Source organism: Chlamydotis macqueenii, chromosome 2 (assembly GCF_036417535.1).
Source record: "Chlamydotis macqueenii isolate bChlMac1 chromosome 2, bChlMac1.mat, whole genome shotgun sequence".
In the NCBI taxonomy this organism is placed as follows: domain Eukaryota; kingdom Metazoa; phylum Chordata; class Aves; order Otidiformes; family Otididae; genus Chlamydotis; species Chlamydotis macqueenii.
The window spans coordinates 29,850,285-29,874,892 of NC_141557.1; the positions used below are offsets into that span (position 1 = coordinate 29,850,285).

General features: G+C 39.0%; 1 protein-coding gene across 2 annotated transcripts in view; it reads right to left on the reverse strand.

The window, feature by feature from the left end:
- Positions 1 to 8,422: 8,422 nt before the first annotated feature.
- The window catches only part of ETV1 (ETS variant transcription factor 1), a 67,359-nt gene continuing 51,173 nt past the window's right edge, over positions 8,423 to 24,608 (reverse strand). For both annotated transcript variants that reach the window (XM_086742425.1, XM_086742426.1), the window contains exons 9-13: positions 23,365 to 23,433; positions 20,893 to 20,961; positions 17,687 to 17,856; positions 13,833 to 13,934; positions 8,423 to 11,235 (exon numbers count right to left, since the gene is read on the reverse strand). In XM_086742425.1, coding sequence (XP_086598551.1) covers positions 11,014 to 11,235; positions 13,833 to 13,934; positions 17,687 to 17,856; positions 20,893 to 20,961; positions 23,365 to 23,433 — 632 coding nt within the window. In that variant the 3' untranslated portion in view covers positions 8,423 to 11,013. The remainder of the gene's footprint in view (positions 11,236 to 13,832; positions 13,935 to 17,686; positions 17,857 to 20,892; positions 20,962 to 23,364; positions 23,434 to 24,608) is intronic.

Below are 24,608 nucleotides of genomic sequence, written 5' to 3' on the forward strand. Positions count from 1 at the left end.
CCCTTCCAAAATTACAACAAACTAAAGATAAAATAGACTATTTTGGTTAAAGCTCGGATCCTCCTTAAAACGGTTTTCTACATCTAAAAAACCATTCACAATGTGATAACTGACACCTTAGTAAGCTTTTAGACCTGAGATTTTCAGATAGAGAAAATAATACAATTTTAAATCCTTAAAGCCTATGTTTTCAAGGCATTTTTAAAGCTTCCTATAGCTTTATGAGGTCATGATTTCTAGGTCTTTACCCAGAAAATATATGATGACACTCAAATATAAAAAAAGTTTCAAAATCCCTATTTTTTTTCAAGCAAAAGATTTGTTCTTTCCTATTGCCATTCTCTCAATTTCCACAGCCACAACACAACTGCAAAAGGTTTGGAAAGGCCTACTCCTGAGGAACCTCTAGACTTCCTCAGGCAACTTGGGCCCAGAGAAAGCCATGACAAGAGGCATCCCAAAATAATTTTGATTGTTTCAAAAAAAGAGGGCAAGAAAACAACATAAGACAGAGTCAACCACATTAGCTCAGCTTCCAGAAGTAGTTTAGGCAACACAGGAACCAGCAACTTCTATCTTATAAATGTCTGAAAGCATTGGTAACTTTTCTTGAAATAAACACTTTGAATATGTGTGGGTACACAAATATTAGCTAACACACCTGTGCTGCTTCTCTAAGACACTCTACTTTGATCTCACTTTCAAATCCTTTGTCAGGACTTGAGACTTTCCAGTACAGTCATTAACTTCATAAGCAGACAAATGATAAAGCCTGTGCCATTACTGAAAAATTTCTAAACATTCGAAGAATATTTTTCTCTCTTTTTTTTCAGCATATGAGGCTCAGAGAAAATAAAAGATGCCTGGGAATGTTGCTATAAAAGCCTTTTTTATTTCTGGAGGAGGAGTTGTAAAATGTACTTCTGCCTTCACAAATAAACAGCATGGAAATAACAAGCAGCTCGGGCATGGTAATACATCTCCTTCACATCCATGTCAATAAAAACATTATACCACATTGGCCCATGATGTATTCTATAATTACGGCATAGCAACAACTGCATTCAGTAAAGAGTGGGTTACAGGCTTCAGCTTTAAATCTAAATTTCATCTTTCAACAATAAGAATAAAGAAAATATTAGGAAGTTTGATAGTGATTAAATTTTTAAGGGGAAGTTTATTTTTCCCTCGTAAAGCAGAGTCATGCGAAAAAAAAAGGAAGCTACCTCATACTCATATAAACATTAAAAACCCGAGACATTGGACTGGCTTGCTTTTCTTGGCATTCTTTTTTCTATATATATAAGTCCCCTGAATCCTCCTCTTTAGCAATAATGTTGCTGTCTATGTACCGATTCCCATTTTTCTATCTTATCAATATAGAGGTACATCTTTTTTTTAATGTAGTCACCTTTTCTTTAACACATCTGTCTGAACATTCCAGATGGATGTTTTCTTAGTAAATTTGAGACAACTTCATGTGGTGCAAAAATCCATTGGCCTGAGTTCCTTATACCCCTAGATAGAAAGGGGATCCTGGGTGTGCAGTCCAACAGAAGCTGAACTCATCTGATGCCCCAGAATTAAAGGTTGCTGAGCAAGTCATTCTAAGCTAATTATTACTTCTCATGAGTTACAATTAACAGCTTGCAGTGGCCAGTTTGCAGCAAGACTGAGAGCTATAATCTTCTCTTATGCTTAATGGTTTTAGGATTCTTTCTTTGCTCTTCCCTACTGCATACAGTCATGCGTGACACTGTCCTCCTGATGTACGGAACTGATGTCTGTCCCATTTAGGGCTTGTAAGATAATTCAGCTCACACTTGCAATGATATTTTAGACTGATACCATTCTGGGACAATGAGTCAGCAGGTCACGATTCAATGGCTAGATCCTCTTACATAAATTTTCAGAAATACTGACTTCCCGTTACAGTTTATGCACAGGGTCATCCCTGAGTAACACAAATCAGCCAAATAAACCTGCCTTTTGTCTTCCAAAAATACTACTAACTGCAGACATCACATACACAGTACTTCCAGACCTTTTTCTATTATTTTACATGAGAGATTTGAGTCTTTTGCTGTCTGTGTTTGTCATAGCCATCCCATCATAATCCAAACCTTCTTGTCATGAGAAATCTCTGTGTGGATCCGCACCTGCTTTCAAAGAGTCAGATGCACTGGTCTGTTGATACGATTGATATAAATGCATGAAGTCACCCAAGGTTTTAAGCAAGAGTCCAAGTCTGATGAAATTAGGATATGTACTGCTTAATGTTATCTATTGAGGATGAAACTTAGAGCATTATGGAATATGTTATTGATAGAGTTAGAGGCAATATCAGAAGGGAAAGACAGTCATTAGTGTGGTTTTCTCTCTCTCCTTATTTTGGGGGGTTACAACTTCTGAGTCCTGCTTCAACTCTGTATGTTACAGCCTTAGCTTGCTATATGCAAAGGTGCTACACAGACAGAAAACACCGCAGCGAAATGTTAGGTGTTAAGTGACAGGGATATAAATTGGGCATATTACTTACTAACTGGTCCATTTTTTTTTTGTTGCTTTGTTTGTTTGTTTCTTCTTTTTTTGAAAGACATGCAGTTCCCAGTTAAACACAAATGCGGCAATGTTTCTCTTCTCCTTTTAAAAATAACTCCGACCCCAATGTCAGCAGCTTAGTAATCACGCGCAAGTCAACAATAGCTCTTTGTAAAGGGTGTGTTTGTTAGCAAGGAAAACAAATCCTAGAGGCAAAGGATTCCAGGTTTAAATTTACAGACTACTTAAGCTAGTTGTGTGACATCCTCTTTAGTTCAATCCCAACAAAATGCAGGATGCAGAACACTACCTTGTGCCACCAGAACTTTGTGTGTTCATTTCAAATAGTACTCACTTGCAGGAGATACAAAGTCAGCTATAGCCAAAGGTCCATCCATCCCAGGATAGAACAGCATCAGTGTTTAGAAAAGAGAGTATGGGAAGAGGGTGACCCTAGCATGTCCTCTGAAGGTCTGATAGTCTCTGTATTAGGGACTTCCCGATTTGGAGAGTTCAAATTCATCACCATAGTAGAGAATCACTGTTGGCCATTTCTTCTATGAATTTGTCTAAGCAATTTTTCTTAATTTGTTTAAGATTTGTGCCACCCAAAACACCTTACATCAATAAATTTCACAAATTAATGATTGTGCTGTGTGATTAAGTACTTCCTTAATGTTCTTTAAATGCCTCAACCGCTTCTTTTTTTTCTATTGCCCCTCCAATAAATCCTTGTTACGAGACTCAGTAAATTTTGATTCCCTAGTCGTCTTCTCCAAACAACTCACGATGTTATAGACCTTGATTTTTTTTCTTCTCCTTTTAAGTTTCTGCAGAAATGGTCAGAGGGACAAGGAAGGTCACACGATGTGTGGAGCTGCTTTCCTGGCATTTAGCTGGCATAAAGCATTAATAAGCTAAATTGAGGTTCAAGGACTGGTTTTGCCACAGCCAAGCTATGTCACTTACCCAAGGCCAGATCGTGATCATAGAAACATCTCAGTTTAATGGACTGCACAGTTCCAGGAACTGACCTTTCCTTGTGTGGCAGTGCTTATTCAGTCATTAAGGCTAGATTCACAAAGACACTTTACATACTATGAAGTACAGAATTAGAATGTCTAAAAGATAACTTGTTACTGAGCAGAATATTCCCCTACATATTGGGAAGAATTAAAGACCAAAACACAAATTCATGAAAGCTTCAATGCTGAGCAGGGACACAAATGCACTGCATAAAACTAACAGTTCTTTTCTGGGTGTAGGCATCTATTCCAGGCTCCAAGGAAACATTTGACTGCCCCAGCTCCTATGGACTCCTTCCTGCAGTGTCACATTGAAACTCTGAAATAATCCTACAAAGGTGTTCTTCATTTTATTTCTCGCTAGATGCAGATATAGGTCTTCACCCATTTTCTCTCTCACACATTTCATTCCTGCAGGAAGCAGAGAAGTCCTGGTTCAGCTGACCAGCATTTGAAAGGTTTTGTGGAGGCCCTTAGATATCCTAAATACTTACGGCTGGCTCACAGAGCCTTGTAATATGGAGCAGGGCAGCGGCTGAAATTCCTCTGCAAGTCTCACCTTTGCGGCTAAATCTGCCATGTACCTGAAATTTGCTAGTCCTAAGAATGGCTGGAAGCTTAGTGCACTCCTTCAGACTTCTGCATGTCCACATGATCCTCGTGAACAGCTGGGAGGGCAGCCTGACCCTACAAATCCCTGCTGCCTTCGCAGAGACCAATGCTGAGCCACTTGTAGCAGGGACTCCAGCACATACAGTCTGCCAGCATTGGTCACAAAAGACCACTGTAAGACTTCAAGGGATGTATAGAGCTCCAAGAGAGAGCTGTACACAAAAACAGAACGAGTTGGCTGCATCAGCGGAACTCAGAACACATGCATTTTTGTTTAAATTCATCTTTTATTATTGGTCTCATGCTATGCCCCAGATCTTGGTCATTTGTGTATCTTTCTGAATAATGTAACAAGTAAAGGTGTCTTATGTATATACCACACTAGACAGGCATACACATTACTAAAAACAGACTGTTAGTATACAGCTACTTAGCTGACTTCAAGGAAACCAAGCTGATTTACACCAATCCGCAATCCAACCCATTATCCTGTAAGGTTTTCTTTCTTCTTCGTCTTTTTTTTTTTTTTTTTTAATATAGTGGGACAATAAAGTCACTACATTTATAGCCCAGAACACTCTCTGCATATTCCAATATCTTGTTTGCTTTTTTAACAGCTACCAAACACTGTGCAGATGGTTTCACTAAATTATCAACAATCACTCCAAAGTCAGTTCTGATATTCCTGTCCTTAGGGACACACTATTATCGGGGCCAAACACATCCCTGGCACAGCCCTGTTAGCCTAACACACTTGGCCCACTGACCACAAAGTGCATTGCCTCCAATTACCTTCTCTCTCTTGCTCTTATCTCAGTTTACTGACTCTGTACTTATCTTAGTCCCTTCCTTATCTAAAACACTGCAATCTTCCAGGTCCCCTAATGCAGTTCATGATTTGACTCCTGTTGTTCTCATCTAATATTATTGTCCCTTTCTGTGTTTTACTTTCTCTCTTCCTTTTCCTGAAGCACTCCCACAAGCACTGGGGTCTTAAAAATCACTGCTGTTTACAGAGTTTATTACTTTCCATCATTTCTTATGATTCTCCTGCAGCATGTCTTTCAAATAATTGTCTCTGTGATTTACTGTATCAGTCATATAACCTCCTCCTTCCTGTACTAATCAGCTCTGGACTGGATTAGCTAGTTAGTAAGGCCAGATTGCCCCTCACAGATTTTTTCCCAGCTCTGTGCCTCACCTAGGCTTGGCGGGATCACGATCTCTCTGGCTTTCTACATGCACGCAGAGCTCCTAGCTGGGTCATCCAAGGCAGGCTCACCCCAGCCAGCCAGGTAGCAGCCTCAACTGTGTATTTCAGCAAAAATCTCAAGCTCTGAGGAGCTGGCATCTCTGCAAAAACACCTCCTTCTGCCTCTGTTTAGGTTGTGCAGCCATATGCCACACCCCATACAAGGCTTCGACAGAAAGCCACCACAGCAAGCCCTTTGCAGTACATCTCAAACACTCAGCTCTGAGCTTCTGTGAAGTGCCACTGAACTAACAAGCAAGCATTCTGTTCACTAAAATACCATGGGTGAGTACAGGACTGGTTTAAACTATCTTGAGGATAGATCAGCTGGGTCCTATCACAGAGGGGAGAGGGAACACCAGTGAAACCACCTCTCCTCTTTCCTTTCTAGGGCAGCAGCAAGGAACTGCCATAGCCTGCTCTGTGGATTACACAGCAAAAATGCTATTTTGGACCCTAAGTTATCTACCTGGTTACCTGGAATATGGAAAGAGATACATGGAGACATTTCTTCTGAAACAAAACAAATCAGAGCTATTCATAAACTCACAAAAAAAACCCCAACCAATGGCTGTTATTACTTCTCTTCCATGCAACTAAAAATCATGGACATGGGCAGAAATGCCCACGAAGCTTTGCAAGAGCAAAGAGACAGAATTAGGGCTCACCAGATCCAAATGCTTGATTGTGACCCTGCCTCAGGAGTACCTTCTTGTAACCTCTAGCAGGAAGCTCATTTCCCAGAAATATTTCAGGGTATGCTGTGTGTTATTCAGGTCAGTCCAGTGAAAGTATGTAGTAAGGATAATACTGCAGCACTATTAAAGACATGATAACATCTCTAGGGTAAGTAACGCTGTAGTTCTGGAGAACATGATGTATGGACACCTTCTTGGAGTTTATTTACCCATTCCTTTGGTTATGTTTGTTGTGTCACTTTCACACAAAAATAGTTCTTTGGGAAAATGTCAACGAGACTCTTCATCGGCATTTTCAGACTATTACATAAGAAGATGGCACAGATATTTTCTTCCCACAGAAATTATATTGGTGTTCAAGGGGGAAACCAGTATTTCAATCTCCTGAAGTAAAAGATGAAGTTAACATTACCTACCTACGCAGTCACGAAAGCTGAGTGGTAAAGTACAGTGCTTTTCTGACGTATTTTTGATTCTTACAGTTGTGACAAACATCCTCTGGGTACTCTCGTAGTTTTAAAATGCTACTGCCCCTACCTTTCCATCCCCCTGCTCTGCCAGAGATTACCACTCCTGTAGCAGAAGCAACATAAGACGATGCACTGTAATTCTCTCTTCTGTAAGAGAACAAGGAGGGCAGGCTCAGTTATGTATTGCAGACGCTCCAGTTCTCAGCCTGGTATCTTAGCAAAACACAAGGGATTTTGAAGTTTTGGAGTTTCTGAGGCATGGCACCTGCTCGCAGCTGCTACCTCCTTTCCAAGCAAAGTAGCGTCTGATTAAAAAAAAAAAAAAAAAAAAAAAGAGGCAAAACAAAAAAAAAACAGCAAATAAAAAACACCCCCCCCACACACACACACCAAAAATCCCCTAACCAACTGGCAAAGAGAACCGAGAAATTAATCTCCTAGGCTCTTACAGCTAGATCCAAGTGGGTATGTCAGAGTGACAATTCTTAGAGTACAAGATACCATATTAATTAAGACTCCCAAAACTGGGCTGTTCATGGGTTCCATTACCTGTAGTACATGAACTGAAGCTAACGGTCTTCAGAGCAGAAAGTACAGCCATTAACAATTCAAAGACTTCCTCATAATACCTTTTGCACACATTGACCTATTTCCTGCTATTAAAAAACAACCAAACATAAAACCACAAACAAGGCAAAAATATTTACTAGATGATATTGTCCTGTGAAGATGGACTTGCAGCCCAAACCAGTCAGATGTCAAGGGCAATAAAATGCCACACACTAATCCCTGGGGAATAGTCCCAGGTACCAGAGAATTCCAGAGAGAATTCTAAGCAAAGGGCTCTTCATAGGGAATCACCTGAGAACATTATCCTTAATGCTCCTGCATCCCAACTGCCCCTAGTTACCACAGCAGCCAACTGTAAGCAAAGCAGGCACATTTGGTCTGACAAGCAGATGGAAGTCGTGCTTTGAACTAATGTTAAGATTTGCACTGTAATTGGTGTGTGGGGAAGTTAAACTGGTGGGACCTTGGAGAGAAAAGGGTTCGGCTTTCTGTCATGGAAAGTCACATCCGTATTTCCCTAAGTCGGTGATATTAAGTCTCTCAAATGGGTTCTGAGAAGACCTGCCAAGCCTTTATCTAATTTCTCCTCCATTCAGCTACTGGTGCAACTGAACTGCCGTGGCAGAGCAAACCCAAACACCTACAGCTGTACTACAGTGCGTGGGGTCTTGCAGTGATGCCTCCCGGATTTGCTTCACAGTAGCACCACCCTGGGCTGCCCGCTGCTCTGGGCTGCAAAAAGACACACAAGCAAACACACACAGGCCAATTCCATTACAACTCCTCCTAAAAACAGAGGCAAAGCTTGCGTTTCCCACCCACTTGTGGCACAGCTTGAAAACAAAACCAAAAAAAACCTCCAACCAACCAAATGAAAACCCAGCACCCCCACTCCAGCCCCAAACACCCCACATTCAAATTCAGTAGGGTATTAAAATGCCCTGTGAAAATGTGTAAGCGTTCTTAGTCAGAATCAATCTTTCTCTAAATTTACACAGACCATCCTCCTCCCTTTTGTCAGTCAAATACGACGCTTTGGCAGTCTAACACCTGGCTATAACTCATATATACATACACAGGAATTGTACATACACCTCACTTCTTTTTTTTTTTCTTTTTTTTTTTTCTTTTTTTTTTTTTTTTTTGTTAATGCCATTTTAGGCACTGGAAACACACCATCATCTCCTTTTCCAAAAGAGCAACCTTACTGCAGGGGCCTCTCCAGTCCAAATGGTTAGGAATCCAATACACAACAACCTTGCTGAAATCAGCTGCCAGATTTATTAGTCTACCTGAAAACCCCAAACAAACGAAAAAAAAAAATCCCCAAACAAACAAAAAAGTGGAATAAAAACAGACTTTAAATAAACCTCTTAGGTACATTTTAAAAAGGGTTAATTAGTTCAGTGAAAGACTTGATATATCTTCTGCTGACAGATCATGTAATGTTGGTCTGATTGCTTGTTTTGTTCAGTGAGTCACTACCGTATACAGATATATATATATTTCTTCTTAAATAGTACACATTTGATGCATTTTTTTTCCTCTTTTTTTTTTCTTTTTTTTTTTTTCTTTTTTTGTCCAACCCCTTTCCCAAATACCCACGAGGCGCTCCATGCTGACATTAAAGAACCAAAACCAATCCAAGGACTTTTGATCAAAGCATGTTTCATTTGAACCTTATTTCAATGGAAACTACATTTTTTTAAACAATCTTACTCAATCTTTTCCCTTTCCTTTTTGCCAATTCTGCAATTTTAGACTTCTGATTCTGGGTTGACCACCAAAAATTTAAGTGCCATTGAGACTTAGGATGACAGAATTAGGTGACCTATTAAGGTATATATACACTCCCATAAAATACGTTGTCTATTGGATGTGAGTAAATTAAGTACCTGCCCAAATGTTTTTTATGCACCTGTGGTTTCTAGTGACCACTACTTCTTTACTTTTGATTAACTGCATATTAAAATATTCATAGCTTAACTAGTGTCTTAACTCACAGCGGATGGAAAAACTAACCCACCCCCTAGGATTGTCTTTGAAATCCATCCATAATGATGAAAATTATTCTCATTTTGTTATGGTTATACATCCATTTTCCTCCCACTTCTTGGGAATACAGGAAAATTAGGTACTCCATGTAACACCTATTTAAATTTCCCTGGGCAAAAAGAGAAATCTAGATCTTACCCCCACTCCCCCCCTTCAAATTAGGAAATACTCTATTTCATAAAAGGTGCTCATAAATATTTAAAACTTTTGGAATTTTTTCAGGGCTTTTTTTTTTTTTTCATTTTACATACAGAATAGTGTGTGTGGCTTGTGTTCAAGATTATCTCTCAAAAAAAAGTTTGAAAAAAAAATTAAAAAAAACCCTCAAAATTTAAATTGTCTTCTGAGCATATCTGATCACATTTACATTTAGTGTCCAAAACAAGTTGATTGGTAACATCAGTGCCAGCACTACAACGTCATACAGCGACTTCATGGTTTTCTTTGACAGTTCATCTAAGTCTCCGTTCCACCAAAAATTACAAAAGGTTCTGCAGAGCTTTCCTTAGCAAGCTGAAGCTTACTAGTCAATTGTGGATGCGCGTAAAAGCTGCTTATAGCACAGCTATGGCATAAGCTATTTTCTAAGCAATAAATGGTTCAAGTCATCTATTTTGTCCTGAAATGCTACCTGTAGTTACAGCATTGCTTATAAATGGTCATAGTAAATTCAGCATCAAAGAGAATATTACAGAAAAAGACAGCAGCAGAAGCATTAGCATTATCTAGTATTTATATATGTTATCAACATAACACAGCAGTAAAAGGTTTAAATGCATATTAATGGGTACCGTGTCTAAAAATTACTAAAGTACCTATTTAGTGTATTGGATATTTTTCTCAAGGAGTGCTTGCTGTGTCTAAACAGCATAATTAGATATGTGACTTAGTACAGTTAATTCCTATTGATTAAATAACTTATTTATGTACCAAAGGAAATGGAAAGATAGAAAATGTTTTCTCCATCCCGATCATGATCCTGTATTTAATGCTGACATGATCATCAGATAGCCTACCACATGTAATTACTACCCTCAAACGAATCTTGAAAGGTCCAAGCCATAGCACGGGCCATATATGTATAGTAACGTGCCACCAGATATGGCATGCAGCTTGCAGTCTGAAGTCAGGGATATTCTGCTTGGTCACTGTATTTGCGGCCACGTTGTCATTAAACAAGATTTTTTCTGAGGCCATAAAAAAAAAAAAAAAAAAAGAAAAAAAAAAGAAAAAACTCTCGAGATATCTGGTTGTTTTCAGAGGCAAGGTGCAAGGTCTGCCACTGCAAGCTTCTAAATTAAATGCTGTGGTATATGCTTTGCTTCTCTTTTATAACTGCAGAAAGACAATTAAGAATGGTAAGAAACAAATGCCCTAGGCATACTGTGCTGATATCATCATCAAGTGGTTATTCTGCACAATGAGAATTAACTGTACTACGGATACCCAGAGAAAATGTACAATATCTTATGCTGATATGAAACAAAACAGACATGATATAGCTTTTTTTTTTGTACTTAAAACCTGTATGTTCCCTTCCCAAACTTAAGTAAAAAGCAAACCCACCCTTTTCGTCCTGTTACACAGAATAACGTTTAGGTTACAACCCTCCCCTTTCAAATAAAGTGCGCTGTCCATGGCAGACCATAGGAGTAATGCAACAGGAAAAGCCCCTTTTAGTGTACTATTTAAAAAAAACAAACTGAAGTCGATTCAGCTTTCCTCTGGGTCTTGTGAAAGAGGAGAAGCCTAAGGGAGGGGGAAAAACATCCCCTTCACTGTCACTGTTGTTAATAGACATAGCCTTCGTTATAAGGGTGGGTGTTGCAGCAGCCACCGTCCTGCATGTAGACCATGCTCTCATCAAAGTGGGACAGAGGCACAGTGTCCTCCTCATTGATGTGGCGCTCCATGTCAGTCTTCAGTAAGGGGCGCTGGTTGTCTGGAAAAGCCATGGAGAAAAGCGCTTCAGGGTCGCAAACAAACTTGTAGACGTATCTTTCGCCAGCCACCTTAGCACAACAGAAGGGAGAAAAAGGTGCAGCGTGAGGCCTTGTGGTTTCGCAACTCCCAAGTTCAACCACCTTGTGAAGAACCCACCTTTGTTATGCAATTAATAATGCGGCAGCAGAACTGGTAAGGCAATGACCTAGCAAAGACAATAGGGATCTGCAGAAGCAGACTGTGCAGAATGCTCTTGATTTTGCCACATGTGATATCCTATTGGAAGACAGACTAGGTATTCTACTTCTAAATATCTGTTTGTGATCGTTTTCTATACTTAACCACAAATGCAACTGTTCTTATTGGAAAATGTAAACAAATTGTCACTACAGTGGCAAAATAAAATGACTAAGTCCAACACACTGCGTGCGAAGTGGAAAAAAGAATCACATCGCATGACAGGGATCTGAATTTCACTTTAGGCAGATTGATTCATACTTCAGTATAAAAGCACTTAGTTATAGTGCATGCTGATTGTACATGGACAGCGTAAGCAAATGCGTAGGCTAATATGTACTTAGCAATTGCTCATGCAAAGCTGGGACATTTGGATTTGCTTATGGAGGGGCACTTTGTCCAAAGATCCTAAAGTTTTCCTTTATTCAGAAAAGCCACTATGTATCTGTACTTCATCTTCCTAAAAGCCAAAGAATGATAAAAACAACACAGAATTACTGTCTTTCTTTAAAAAAAAAAGTCAATATAGTGTCTTCTCAAGCACCTTATTTAAAGAATGACGTTAAAAAATATGAACCGTGTTGCATGCTTATGGTTTATTAAAATTATTTTAAAATTAAGATCATACTGTCTGCTTCTTGAAACTCCAGCTAGCATGCTATTGGAAGTGAGTGAACGAAGGTGGCAAAAGTGTTGCAAACTTAACTCTATTTTATGCATGCAAAATAGTCTGAAGCATCTCCTTAAATTTTCAGCTTATTTATTCTACAAATAATGTAAAGTTTTGGTAGAGGCTACATCTGCAGTAGAATTTTTTTCATCAAATTAATGTCGGCAAGTTTGACAGTCTGAAGGTTGCATTCAGAAATCGGGTACTTACAGAACCTGTTATCATTGCCTAAATTAAAACAAAAGGGGAAAAATATGCATACAAACCTTGCAGTAAAGAAACCTGCTATGAATCTACAACAACCATTAGTTTCTAACATACACTAACTGGCCAGATAAGGTGATCCCAGGGCAAACCTCAAACATTGCTATGTTAGGAAAATAAGCACCCAAATTAGCTTTTAAAATGTGTGTTAAATGCATTCTTGTAGATAATAAAGTACTAGTTTAAGAGGTAGCAAGCTAGCCGTCAGAAGTACTTGTAAACTTTCCATACTAAATGGATGTGTGGGTTGGGTACTATTATCAGCTTTATGGTATTCCCATCCCCACCTTTTCAACTTGTGTCACTCTTTTTGCTGCTTATTCTTGCCTCTCTGCTGCCTTTGAACTGTGCTGGCACAATTGCCTATGCAGCTGTCCTGTAACCTGCAACAAGGAACTCCTCTGCCTGAAGCACCACTCAGCAAAATCAAGCGTTTCTGCTTCTCCCCGACTGGACCCAGTCCCCAGTCCACTTTACAAAAACTCAATGCACAGTTATGAGACACAACAAAATGGATCAGGCACTGCACTACTGAAGTAGCACAAGTCAATACTAGCCCAGGTTGCCATCCAAGTTGACTCCTGCAGAGCGAAAAAGGAGAGCACTACAACCTTCCCATAACCAAAGCAGAGAACTTGCAACAGGCAACTCCAAACTAAGACTTCACAAAACCTACGGGAAAAGTTGCCCAGTAACATGAGCTGAGAGTGTTGTTCCCATTGATGGAACTGGCGAACGGCAGGTTTAAACATGTTAGTCATTACAGGTCACAAAACTCATGTGAAAAGATACGGAACAAGTTTTACAGCACAAGGTGTTTATTATGATCTTTGATCACACCTGCCACTTCTGTAGATGCAGCAGACGGGTCTCGCCTATTGATTTCTCAGTCAATCCACATAGTACTACATAGCTTGATTTAAAAACACAATGTAAATTTGCAAGCTGCAGTAGAAGGATGGGTTGGATACAGTCAGCAAGATCAGACTGTTATACATAAATTATTATTAAATATTTCTCATAATTCGGTGTATTATAAAATATTAAATTCCACTTAAAAATGGTATTATTACAACACTATTGGTCAAATATTAAAGAATTTGGTATGTTAATCGGTATAATTTTTCTCCCCTATCCTGCACTTACCAAAGTACTCAAGTGCTGGGCAGCTAATTTAGACCTGCAAAACATTATTCATGCCGCACTCTACTGTTCGCCTTTCCCAGGTGCCAGGAAGCTGTTTTGGATATTTTTGAATGTTACCTCTTTCCCTATAATCATGACGACCATTGTGTGAACTAAAACAACAGATATTTTTTACACAGAAAAAAATCTCTTTATGCATATACTGGACCTGGTACGTGAAAAAGCTCAGTGTTTGCTTAAACAGATGAAAAAACAACCTGAGCAATGCAGTTACAAGTTAATCCATAAGTCAGTTTACGAGCAGTACATGCAACACTGGTGAAATTTAATACAAAATTAGCTGCTCACCTTTTGCATGATTCCCTTTTCATAATAATAGCGAAGTGATCGGCTAAGTTTATCATAGTTCATAGCTGGCCTATTTTTCTGAATCCCCCAGCGACGTGCCACCTGCCACAAAAATGGATTAGCATTGATTTGTTAAACACATTTAACAAGCAGATCTTATCACCAGATACTTTATTTAGGAGTGGGTGAGGGGGAACCCTGCAGGTGGAATGCATAAACACAAAAGAAAAGGTTACCATGACCTGAATTCCCCGTGCACTACTATAGTTTTTAATTGGACATACAGTCATCCATTAGACTTGAAGCAGACTTACTTATTTGCAACTGTGGTGGAGGGTTCCGGTGGGTTTTTTTTGTTGTTTGTTTTTAGTAAAATCAATTAAAAAATGAAGCCATATAAAGAGATGATAGACAAAAAATATTTATCAAGTTCCACCAGGAAACTTTAATGAAAGATGAAAACTTTTCTTTAGCTTGATATTGTGGATAATCATACCATTCCTGTGTTTTCCTTGCTGTCAGAACACTAAGTTATATCAAACACACATGCATACACACTTAGTTCATGAACTAATACAGACTGTACTTGGAACGACAGCTATGTTGAGATTATTAGGAGACACAAGTCAAAAGCCAGCTCCCAGTCTTAAATATTACTTCAACAAAGAAAACAAACTATCAGAGGAGGCAAGATAATTGCTTAGAAGAACTATGCAGTCATGTGAAGAATGGAACAGAAATTTCATAATTGCAGTTGTATAATTTCTTTTAAAAAATAATAATAAAAAGGGAGTTGCAAGCAACTCGTGAAGCCACTCCATAGGGAACAATATGCTTTCTGCTCTGACTTATGACTTCTATTTGCCTTTATGCTTCCTGTTTTATTGCCAAAGGTAGTTCTGGACAAAGAGACCTTTTGTTTAAAGAGCTTAACTGCTTATTCCCCAACTGAAATTATAATCGGCTGTTGGTGACATTTCAATGCCTGGCTGTACAAATGACTATCATGTCACCAGAGGGGAAAAAAAGTCAGAGCTGATGAACTCTTTAAAGCACGTTTTATAAAAATGTTTGAGGTGCATATGCACACAGCTCTGGAAAAAGGAGAGAGCAGCCAAACAGCTTCTCTGCAGCCTGCTCTATTAAACCTTCCCATAGGTGTCTGGAGCCTTTTGATGCAAATCATAGACGACATGCAGTACTGAGAATGGAAGGTGACTAAACAACAGCAAAATCCGTGACTTTCATCTCCATCTGGACAGTAATTTTAAAAATTTCTTTTTAAAGCATTATTTCCTTTCAGTGGTGCAGCTTTCCAGGCTTATGTAAATTATCATGGCTTTGCTAACTTCAGCTATGTTATAGCTGTATTGAAACGTACCTTAAATCACATCAATTTATTCCAGCTGTAGACTTGGCCTAGATGTGTAACCTTGATTCGCCTATTCATCTTTGTAACACGTGCCTACATCATCCTGTTTATTCCTGCCAAGTTTTTTTTCTGCATTCATCAGAGTCCTAAAAGTCCCAACATAACAGGCTTGCATAATAAATAAATACACAGCAAAGATAACTACAGCAAAATAATGTTTGAGAACATGCTATATTGTGTGCTGACATTCCTAAATAAGTAAGCGAGTCTTCCTGTCCCTGAACTGGACAGCATTTATCAAGTCTTGCTCTGTGGAAGGGATTCGGGTTTCCCACCTTTCACTCCACCTTCCTGCTGAAGGTTGCTGTCCCTGTGACCAGGAAGCAGAAATGGATCTATGCCCAATTCTTATCCTCCACAGTTCAGAGTTATCTGCTTTCTGAATGAACTACAGTGCTCAAGGAGCTGATACATATTCATTTTTGTTGTCACTCTTTCTACAAGGGCATAAACCTCCAGAAAGGGGTGGGATGGAAAGGTCATGTCATTGACATCCTAACCTGCCACAGCTGAACCAACAAGCTCTTTGACTTCCCTTCAATTTACACTTGGCAACCAACAAAAGTATGCAACTTCCCATAGGCTATTCTTATTTTAATTGACAGTTTCTGTCAGATCCATGACATTCATGTGAAAACAACTTAGCCTCCTTTGTACTCCCTAAGAGCACACAGGAGTGAGCAAGTTTCAAGTAGCCTGCCTCCTCCAGATCTGGGATGCAATGCCGCTCAGAAACACAAAGCAATTGCTATGAAGTCAGACAAGCAGATGATCTGGTTAACTTAAATCAGAATATCCAGTTCTTCAGGGAATTGTACAATAAGGAAATCTTTAAGACTCTTGTTTTGCTACTTTCGCTTCCTTAGCTAATAAAATCTGTAAAGTTTTTGCACCATCTGCTGGGAACTATTTTTCAATAAATCTCTTTAATCTTGAAAAACTTTGGACATACCTTAAAGACAAGGCAAAACTAAGAGAGTTAAAAATACTGAGACTGGGGTAGGGGGAAAAATCAGATACCTCACTCACCAAGATCAAACAAAAGCCTTTCCAAAGACTTCGCTCTGTTTTGGGCCACGTCACACAACTAAGTCATCCATGTAGCCTGCTAAGCTGCAGACTCGCTAGCAAAGTTTCAGCATCAAATCGACTGAGACTGTTCTGTGGTCAAATCCTCAGACGCCCAACGCCAGGATCTGCCACAGTGACTATCACTAGTGAGGGGGATGCTCGGCCAAACGAGAGCCAGCACACGGGTCCTTGCAGCAACCTGCCCCTCAGCCAGTCCATGTCTAGAAGGAAAGGGACATCAGTCTTGTTGCCATCCTCAACTACTCTTATCATCCCCTCAGGGCTGTTGGCAGACGATTTAACTTAAATGTAAGAAAGCTTTCAGATTGCTTATGCCAGCAGATGGATGGCAAACAGCAGAAATAGCTGGTGGAACGGAGAAGCAGCCTTACACCCCCAAACCTTCCTACTCAGTTCTAACTCAGAGGGGATCCTAATGGAAAATTTGCTGCAGTCTCCTCTACTGCTCAACCCTGTCCAAGGGGCAAAAAAGTAAACCAGAGTGATAACAGCTTTTTGACAACCCTAATCAAATCATCCACATCAGTATTATTATAAAATTCATGCACACCAGATTTTCCAACATTTTCCATGGTTGTTTAGAACACAGGATAGATTATTTAATGTTACCTAGTAAAAAAAATGTATGTAATAAAATGTTCAATTTATTCCTGTTTATCACACAAGTGAACTAAGTCATGCTTCAGCAAATGTTCATGAATACAAGTAATTTTATCTACCCCACAAGTCCTTCATGGTTCAGGGGAGCTGTGCACGTGCATGAGTGTTTGCAAGCCCAGGATCTAAGTGTGCATTAAACAATCTAACTGTATGGATAAGCAGGAAGACTCTGAAGAAGACTCTAAGAAGAGGGGAGTTTAGGCAGTAAAATCTCTTGAAAATTATATAATGATCTCAATCTCCACCTTTGTCATCTGTCAGAATTGGGGTCTTTCACTCTACAGCCTAAAATTTCCAAGTTCCCATATCTTCACACTGAAGAATATTTGGCGTGGCAACTATTCAGGGACAAGTTTTCCAAGGATTTTGGAACACAGCTCTATCCATAAAGTAGTTCTGAAAAATCCAGGCCCCACAATTAACGCAGAGTATTTTGTAACTCTAGTACATGCAATGTTTTTGTTACTTTGTGTGACTAGGAAATTAAGTCTATGCTTAATCACACCTCTCTCCTAAATGAAGCACTTCCCTTGCCAGTCCTTTCTGCCACCCTTCTAAAGTGCTACTGAAGCAAAATACTGAAGGAAAACAAAGTCTAAGTCTGAAGGAGCACTACTAAATGTGCAAGATGGGGCAGTGGATGTCAGGGCATGCTGTCTGTCTAACCCACCTCCTCTGGCTCAATCAGTTTGAATTCCATGCCTCGGCCAGTCCACGCTATGAAGTGAGAGTTTGATGGGTCATCAAGAAGAGCTACCAAGAACTGCCACAGTTGAAGTGAGCCTCGCCGCTGATACGTGGGTCCTTCACGGTACATGCCTGGCTCCTGTTTGACGTCACCTGCACAGAATAGCAACAATATTAGATGAGCAACATGCAAAAAGTATCATTGCTTGGTTTGTCAGATAAACTGACAAAGCAATTGTTAGGGTTAATAAAACAGAGGGAAAGAATTCCTACTGCCCAGTCACCCACAAATGCAACATTTCCCTGTCTGCTGTTAATTGTAAACAGTACCCTTAAAATAACATAGTCATATACTAAAAATTACCTAAATTCAGTCCTGATTTATGGAAGTCTCTGTAAGCCTATCCCCATTTACTTCTTACACATGCAAATTTCACCTGCAAACCATTTTGCAACATCCTCGATCTGAAAGAGCATGAACTATTTTTTTTAAGCAACTCTGATGCCTGAAGAACTGCATTTGTGTACTATACTTTGCACAAGTCCCAGTTTTGGAAATATAATGTATGTTTCATAAAGCTGCAAAACCCTATTGAGTGAAACTTCTTTTGCATGCAAATACTTCTTAGGAAAATTTGACAAAGTATTTGACTTGGACTTAAGCAGCATGTGCTTTATGTATCGGTATGCAAATCCTGCAGATATGCGAGTTCCTCTGTGGCATATGGGACTTGCATATAAGCACATATTACTTCTACTCATATCTACATATTAGATTAGTATTCCCCCTGAAAAGCAGTAAGTTAATTTTTCCAAAATTTCAACTGCAGAGGAAGCTTTTAAAAAACAGTAATAATATTATGCTAGCCAAGGAAAGACCATCCTGCTACATCCATACTGTGTCTCTGTTGTTTTTAAATCATATTCATACTAAACAACTCATGCAAACAACAACAGCTGAAAGGTTTGATGCTGAAGCAGAGAGCATTTTTTTTTCTGCACACAATGACAGCAATCCTTGATGTGCTGGTAAAACTCCTCATTTCAACTACCAGAACAGCAATACCCTCAAATAAGCAGTGTGACCTGTTTAATACAGAAATCCAGGACTTTACATTTAACCACAACATTAGGATGCTCTGATGGCCATTACAGAACAGGCTCTGTGTAGAGAAAGTAAGAATAATAATATTAAAAATGGAGCACTTCCTTTTGTAATCAGGAAAGAAAATTGAGTCAATAACTGTGGAAAACAAATAAATCAACACAAGGCTTTTTCGTTTATGTGAGGTTCAAGTTCCAGTCCTGAAAGGCCTTTTTCAAGGACAGGATTTTTCTTTTAATGATAGCTGCAGAAATGCATAAATAGCAAGTGCAGTATTACAGATGATCAGATTCTTCGCCTGTGCTGATCTTTCATTTCAAATAAAGCAGCTGAGAATCTACTTCTGAAATATCAAGACTAGCCCTGGGTTTATCCCACTTTTGCTTTACTGATCAAAACACGATGACACATCTGCTATTTTTTCCTCAAAAGTCATAATACTACAAGTACAAACACACCTATTTGTATCACAACATCAATCTTCTAGAGTACAAGGTGTTCTCAATGGACCGTCACGGAAGCCAGCAGCAGACTGCTTGCTTCGCAAGCACAGAAATATTTCCAAACATTTATTTCTTTTACTTTATTTGTATTTCTTTTCTATTTTCATTCCCTTCCCTGTACAAAACCCAAACAAAAAGGATTTTCAAAAAGGACAAACACAAATGCTACTCCTGAAGAGTTTTAACTTCTTGTGGTACAGTCTGATTCCATTCCCATAAATGTAAATATGAATTTGCCACTGATACTGAATATAGATCAGGTCTGCAATCACTTTTGGGGAAGAAAAAAACCTGCCATGATGTGGTTTAAACAGGGGAGTGAGGGGGAAAGCACACACTCCAAAGCCAGGGTATAATGCAGACTTTCAATAAATCACCCATTCAGTGAACGTGTCAATCCAGTGATAATGGAATACTGACTGAGCAATCTTCACTTAAGTCTAATATTATTTAACATTTTCTATTTATTCCTTGCTATTCCTTACCAAATCTAGAATGTACATGACGTCTCCATTTGAGGAACGTGCAATTCTTCGGGTTACTTTCATTTTAGAGTCTCCTACTCTTCAGCAAACTCAACAAATGCTGCTAGACACACAACAGTTTTGTAATCCATGTAAGTGATTCTTAGGGTAAAACACACAAAATAAAGCAGGAGAAAAAACCCCAAGAGTTCTCCAGCTCTACTTTTAGCTATGGTCAGAGAGCTGTTCACAAGTTTATCAGAAAGTATCTAATCTTTCCTGCTAAAATAAATAAAGTTGGACATACATACACTAACACAAAGAAGCCACTCTAGTAAATTTAAGTAATTGGTCTCCGAATTACTTCCCAAAGTTGCAGACTCACAGAGTCACTGGCAAGAAATACTGAGTCCATTTACTTTGTCTATAATGAAATAAATCTGAAATCAACTGAGTTACACCAGGAAACTGATTTTACATCGGAGCAACTGAGGATAATTTGGGTCATTTATTTTAATTGACCTCAGAATCCCTCTTGAAAAAAAATCTGTTGTAATGGGCAGTGTTGTGAAAAGATCATTGATTTGTTATCAATCCCACTGAAAAACAAACCACTAGTAGAATGTTTAACATAGTGCAAATACACTGACACAAACAAAAATGCCCTCTACACTCACTCCCCACTATTCATCACTTCACACAGACAGCGAGACAAGGGGCTTAATCCTCAGTAAAACCAAAGCTGCTGCTTTCTCCGCTCTTTTGTTAATTATAAGAACAGCTTTCATTAAATCTCAAACAACAAGTGGTATGTGATCATCAGTGCAATGGAAATCCTCCTATTACTTCTCAACAGTACAGGAACTGAGCTCCTCTGCCCCAACTCTTGATACAGCATCTTTCGCTGGCAAGTGTCGAACGACATTCTATTGAAAAGGAGACTTTGGTTTCAAGAGACAAAGGTCAGCTTTGGATGGGCGCACTGCAAATGGTGTGTTAAGGAATCCTAAATTGGAACGTTACCGAGCTTTTTTTGATCAGCAACAGAGAAAAGTCCTTCATCTCTTCCTTTTTCATCTCCCCACACAAGAAAAAGAGAGACATGTGTCATACATACCGTCAAACTTCTCTGGAACAACGCAAGTGTCATCATAAAACTGCCTAGGTCCCTTTTCATACATACAGCCTGTAAGTTAAAAAGAGACACGTCTTTATTTAAAAGATGCATGGAGAAGGAAGAGATCATAGGCTTAATGCCAGAGGGAATACTAAGTCATAGAGGAATCAGATTAATAACCCACATCCTTTACACACCGCCTAATCGCAACATTTTGGCCTCAGTATAGGGGTATTTAATTGATGTGAGCATTCCCAAAAGACTGTTAATCTCCACCTGCAAAAATGAAAAAGCACCCATTTTTCTCTATGATTTATTCCAAAATGTTTGTCTCATTTCCTGTTTGAACTAGCACGGCTTTGACTTTTAACCATTAGTTCCTGCGGGTCTTCTCCCTGCGAGACTAAAAAGGTCCTACTTGGTATTTCCTCCCCACACTCACAGAAGTCACTCCCCTTCATGTTTCTTCCAATTAAGATCATTCTATAAAATTTAATTTTTATCGTTAAAAGGCACTCTCTGCAACCCTGCACTCTTTCTAGTACTCTCTTCTGTACACACTCCTACTTTTCAGTATTATTTTAATGTTTTGCTTAACCAGAACTGTATTGCATGCCAGTATCAGCCCCATCAGTGCTACTTAGCGAGACAAAACTTCTCCTCCTCTCCTGCCTCCCTATGACCCTTCCTTTTGACTGTGCAAATAGTACAGAAGGCCTTTTTGCCATATGTTTGCAACGTCTGGCTGCGCTAGTTTTCACACTGTGAAGCTGAGGAGGAGGCCCATCAAATAATTTTTTTCCAGTATACCGTTTCCCGGTTCCATAGGCCTGGTCTACATTCCGCACATTAAAAAAACATTTTGTTTAATGCACCCAGATTACCAAACAATTCAAACTGCTGTGTGTGACTGCCCTGTCCTGCCCGTTATTTACCACTCTGCCTATCTTTGTGCCATAAAGTTATCTATTAACTTTGTTCCGTATCTTGTACTGAAAATGTTGAATAGCAACACTCCTGATACCAATTCCTACAGAACTACAATAGAAACAATCCATTCAGAGATGATTGCCCAGTGACAACCACTTTCAGATCTGTCAGTTGGCCAGGTCTTAATGTATTTAATGTGTACTTTGTTGATACTGCTTTGTGCTAACTTCTTAATCAGAATGTAATGCAGTGGCAAACTGAGCACCATAAAAAGTCTAACTATATGGTACAAGTATCTTTATCAATCAAACTTTTAATCTCAACACAGAATAGAATTAGATTTGACATGACCTTTATTCCATAAAATCATGTTCACTGATTTCCAAATACAGAAAACAAATATTTATCAAACATCACTGCTTTTTCTACGTCATTCATAACAATTTTACCACCTCCAAGTACTTATGAGTACATAACATGGCTAAGATTGTTTTTCCCCTATCTAGGCTGAGATTAAAACTCAAATCTGTTGACCTTAGCCCTGCAGTTTGTGGATTTTTCCCTGATGTCTTTCACCTCCCTTATCAAGCTTCTATACTTCATATAATTTCATATACCAAGACTGTTATAAATTTCCATCTCCTGTTTTACCCTCCTTGTTAAATACTACCTTTCATGTCTATTTTCTGCCTTTACTCCACCCCAGAAGCAGTTGGGCTTTTAGCCAGATTTGTTATCTTTCCAGTTGTGGCTTTTCACTAGTGAATGAAGTCTTACGAGAGGCCTTTGATTCATGCATCTGTCTGAATTCTCACCAATCTCAAAAACAACTTCCCTCATGTTTGTGAAATTTGCCCCTTGGAAGAAAAACAAATAAACCATAAATAAACAAACAAAAATCATATATTGAAAAGGAAGACACACCAAAGCAGGAAAGTGGAGGGTAACAACCTCTCTTTCAGTGGTCATTTTTTCGTAATTCTGTTGGCCTTCTTATTTTTTATACACATAAAGTGCTTTTACTCAGAATCATTAATTTTGTCAATGAACTAAGCTCTGCCCTGCTGAAGTCACTGAGAGGTGTTGTTTTTTTTTTTATATACCACATGGCTGTAAAATTTGGGCCTAAGGAGTATGAAAACTTTGCAAAAGTCAAAACCTTCACTGAAAACTTTTTAAAGTATGAAATGCGTTACTTAACAGTTAACTGAGCCTGTCACACAAATAGCCTGGAAAAAATCACTTGAGCAGAATGGGTGAAATGGACACATTTTTAAGCATCTCTTTCTCTCAACTGCTAGAGGCCCTGAAAAGCAGAATGAGCAAATTCATAATAAAATTGCTTCTATCCTGATCAACCTGTGGCACTAGAAGACACTACAAAAAAAATCAGTGCATCAGAAACTCTAGACTGGGAAAGGAAAGAAAGATCACGTAAGTCTTCCCAACAGCAGAATTAAATCAGTGAACCCAAATCCCTCCAAGCTTTTTATTTTTTTTACATTTCTCTCATACAAAAGTGATACATAATAGAAAACTTAACTTCTGTTCTGTTTGGGTGAGCCAGGAAGCCTTCTTGCCTCATGTAAATGGAATGGCAGCTAGGCACTTCTGAAAGGAGAAGACAACAACGCTAGTCAAAAGACTGTCTGGAATTAAAAGTGCGCAGATTATCAATGAGACGGGCCACAGGCAGAAGAACAACAAAAAGGATGCAAGTTACAGCGAGGGTGAACCTGTCAACACACAGTCAGCATTTCACAGTAGCATGGACAAGGCATGGCGGAGGAGAAAATAATAATGTGAGGATCATAGATTCTCTCTAACATTGGCACTTTAACTTAAATCCTTCCTGTAACCCACTTTGCTAAAAGCTGACTCCCATGATAATTACACTTTAGACCATTCACAGACCAAAAATTCACACAAGACAGTACGAATATTTTAAACCCTGTGCTTGCCTATCTATCTTTGTAACCAACTTGAGCTAACATTTTTAATTGTTTACACAGAAAAGCCTGTGGAGACTTACAAACTCTGCATTAATACAAGGAATGTCAGAGTGAATTTAGTGTAGGACATTGCTTTTTAGACTCTGGTTAAGGATTTGAAGGGTTAATGAAATCTGCTGCGATTGCTAAGCATTTAATCTAGGAATTCACATGCATCAATTTCACCCTCCACCTGTACATCCTTAAACCAAAAAAAAAGACACCTCCCCCCTCAAAAAATCAGCACACATAGTCTAAGTAATATAGACATTTATTTACCATTCCCCACCTCTACTCTGATCTGCAAGAAAAATGAGAAAAAACAAATAGAACTAATGAAAATGGTGCTCTTTAAATATCTGGGTTTTTTCCCCCGTATCTTGCACTGTCCCCAAGTAGCCACATCCGGTGCCCAGGGACTTGCAAACAGAAATACACCATAAATGTTTGCCCTTCTTGACCATGTTTAACCCACTTCTTGGATATCAAAAGTCTTGCTTAGCAAGTCTATTTGATCTTGTGATAAACTTCTACCCTAAGCCATGCAATCTGTTACCAGTAACTTGTAACTCTTTAAGAGATGCAAACAGAGGTCGAAAGAGCAGACATTATTTTTCCAACATTGCCTACAGACTCTTTCAGACTGAGACTCCAAATTTCACTGTTCACTGACTAGTGATGAGTATCAAAGATTTGGCAGGATAAGAAAATGAGGTTTTACACTGACTTCACAAAGCAAGTGGAACACAGGGCAGTAATAATAAGTTTCCTCTAACAGTCCACGGTCTGTCTTGC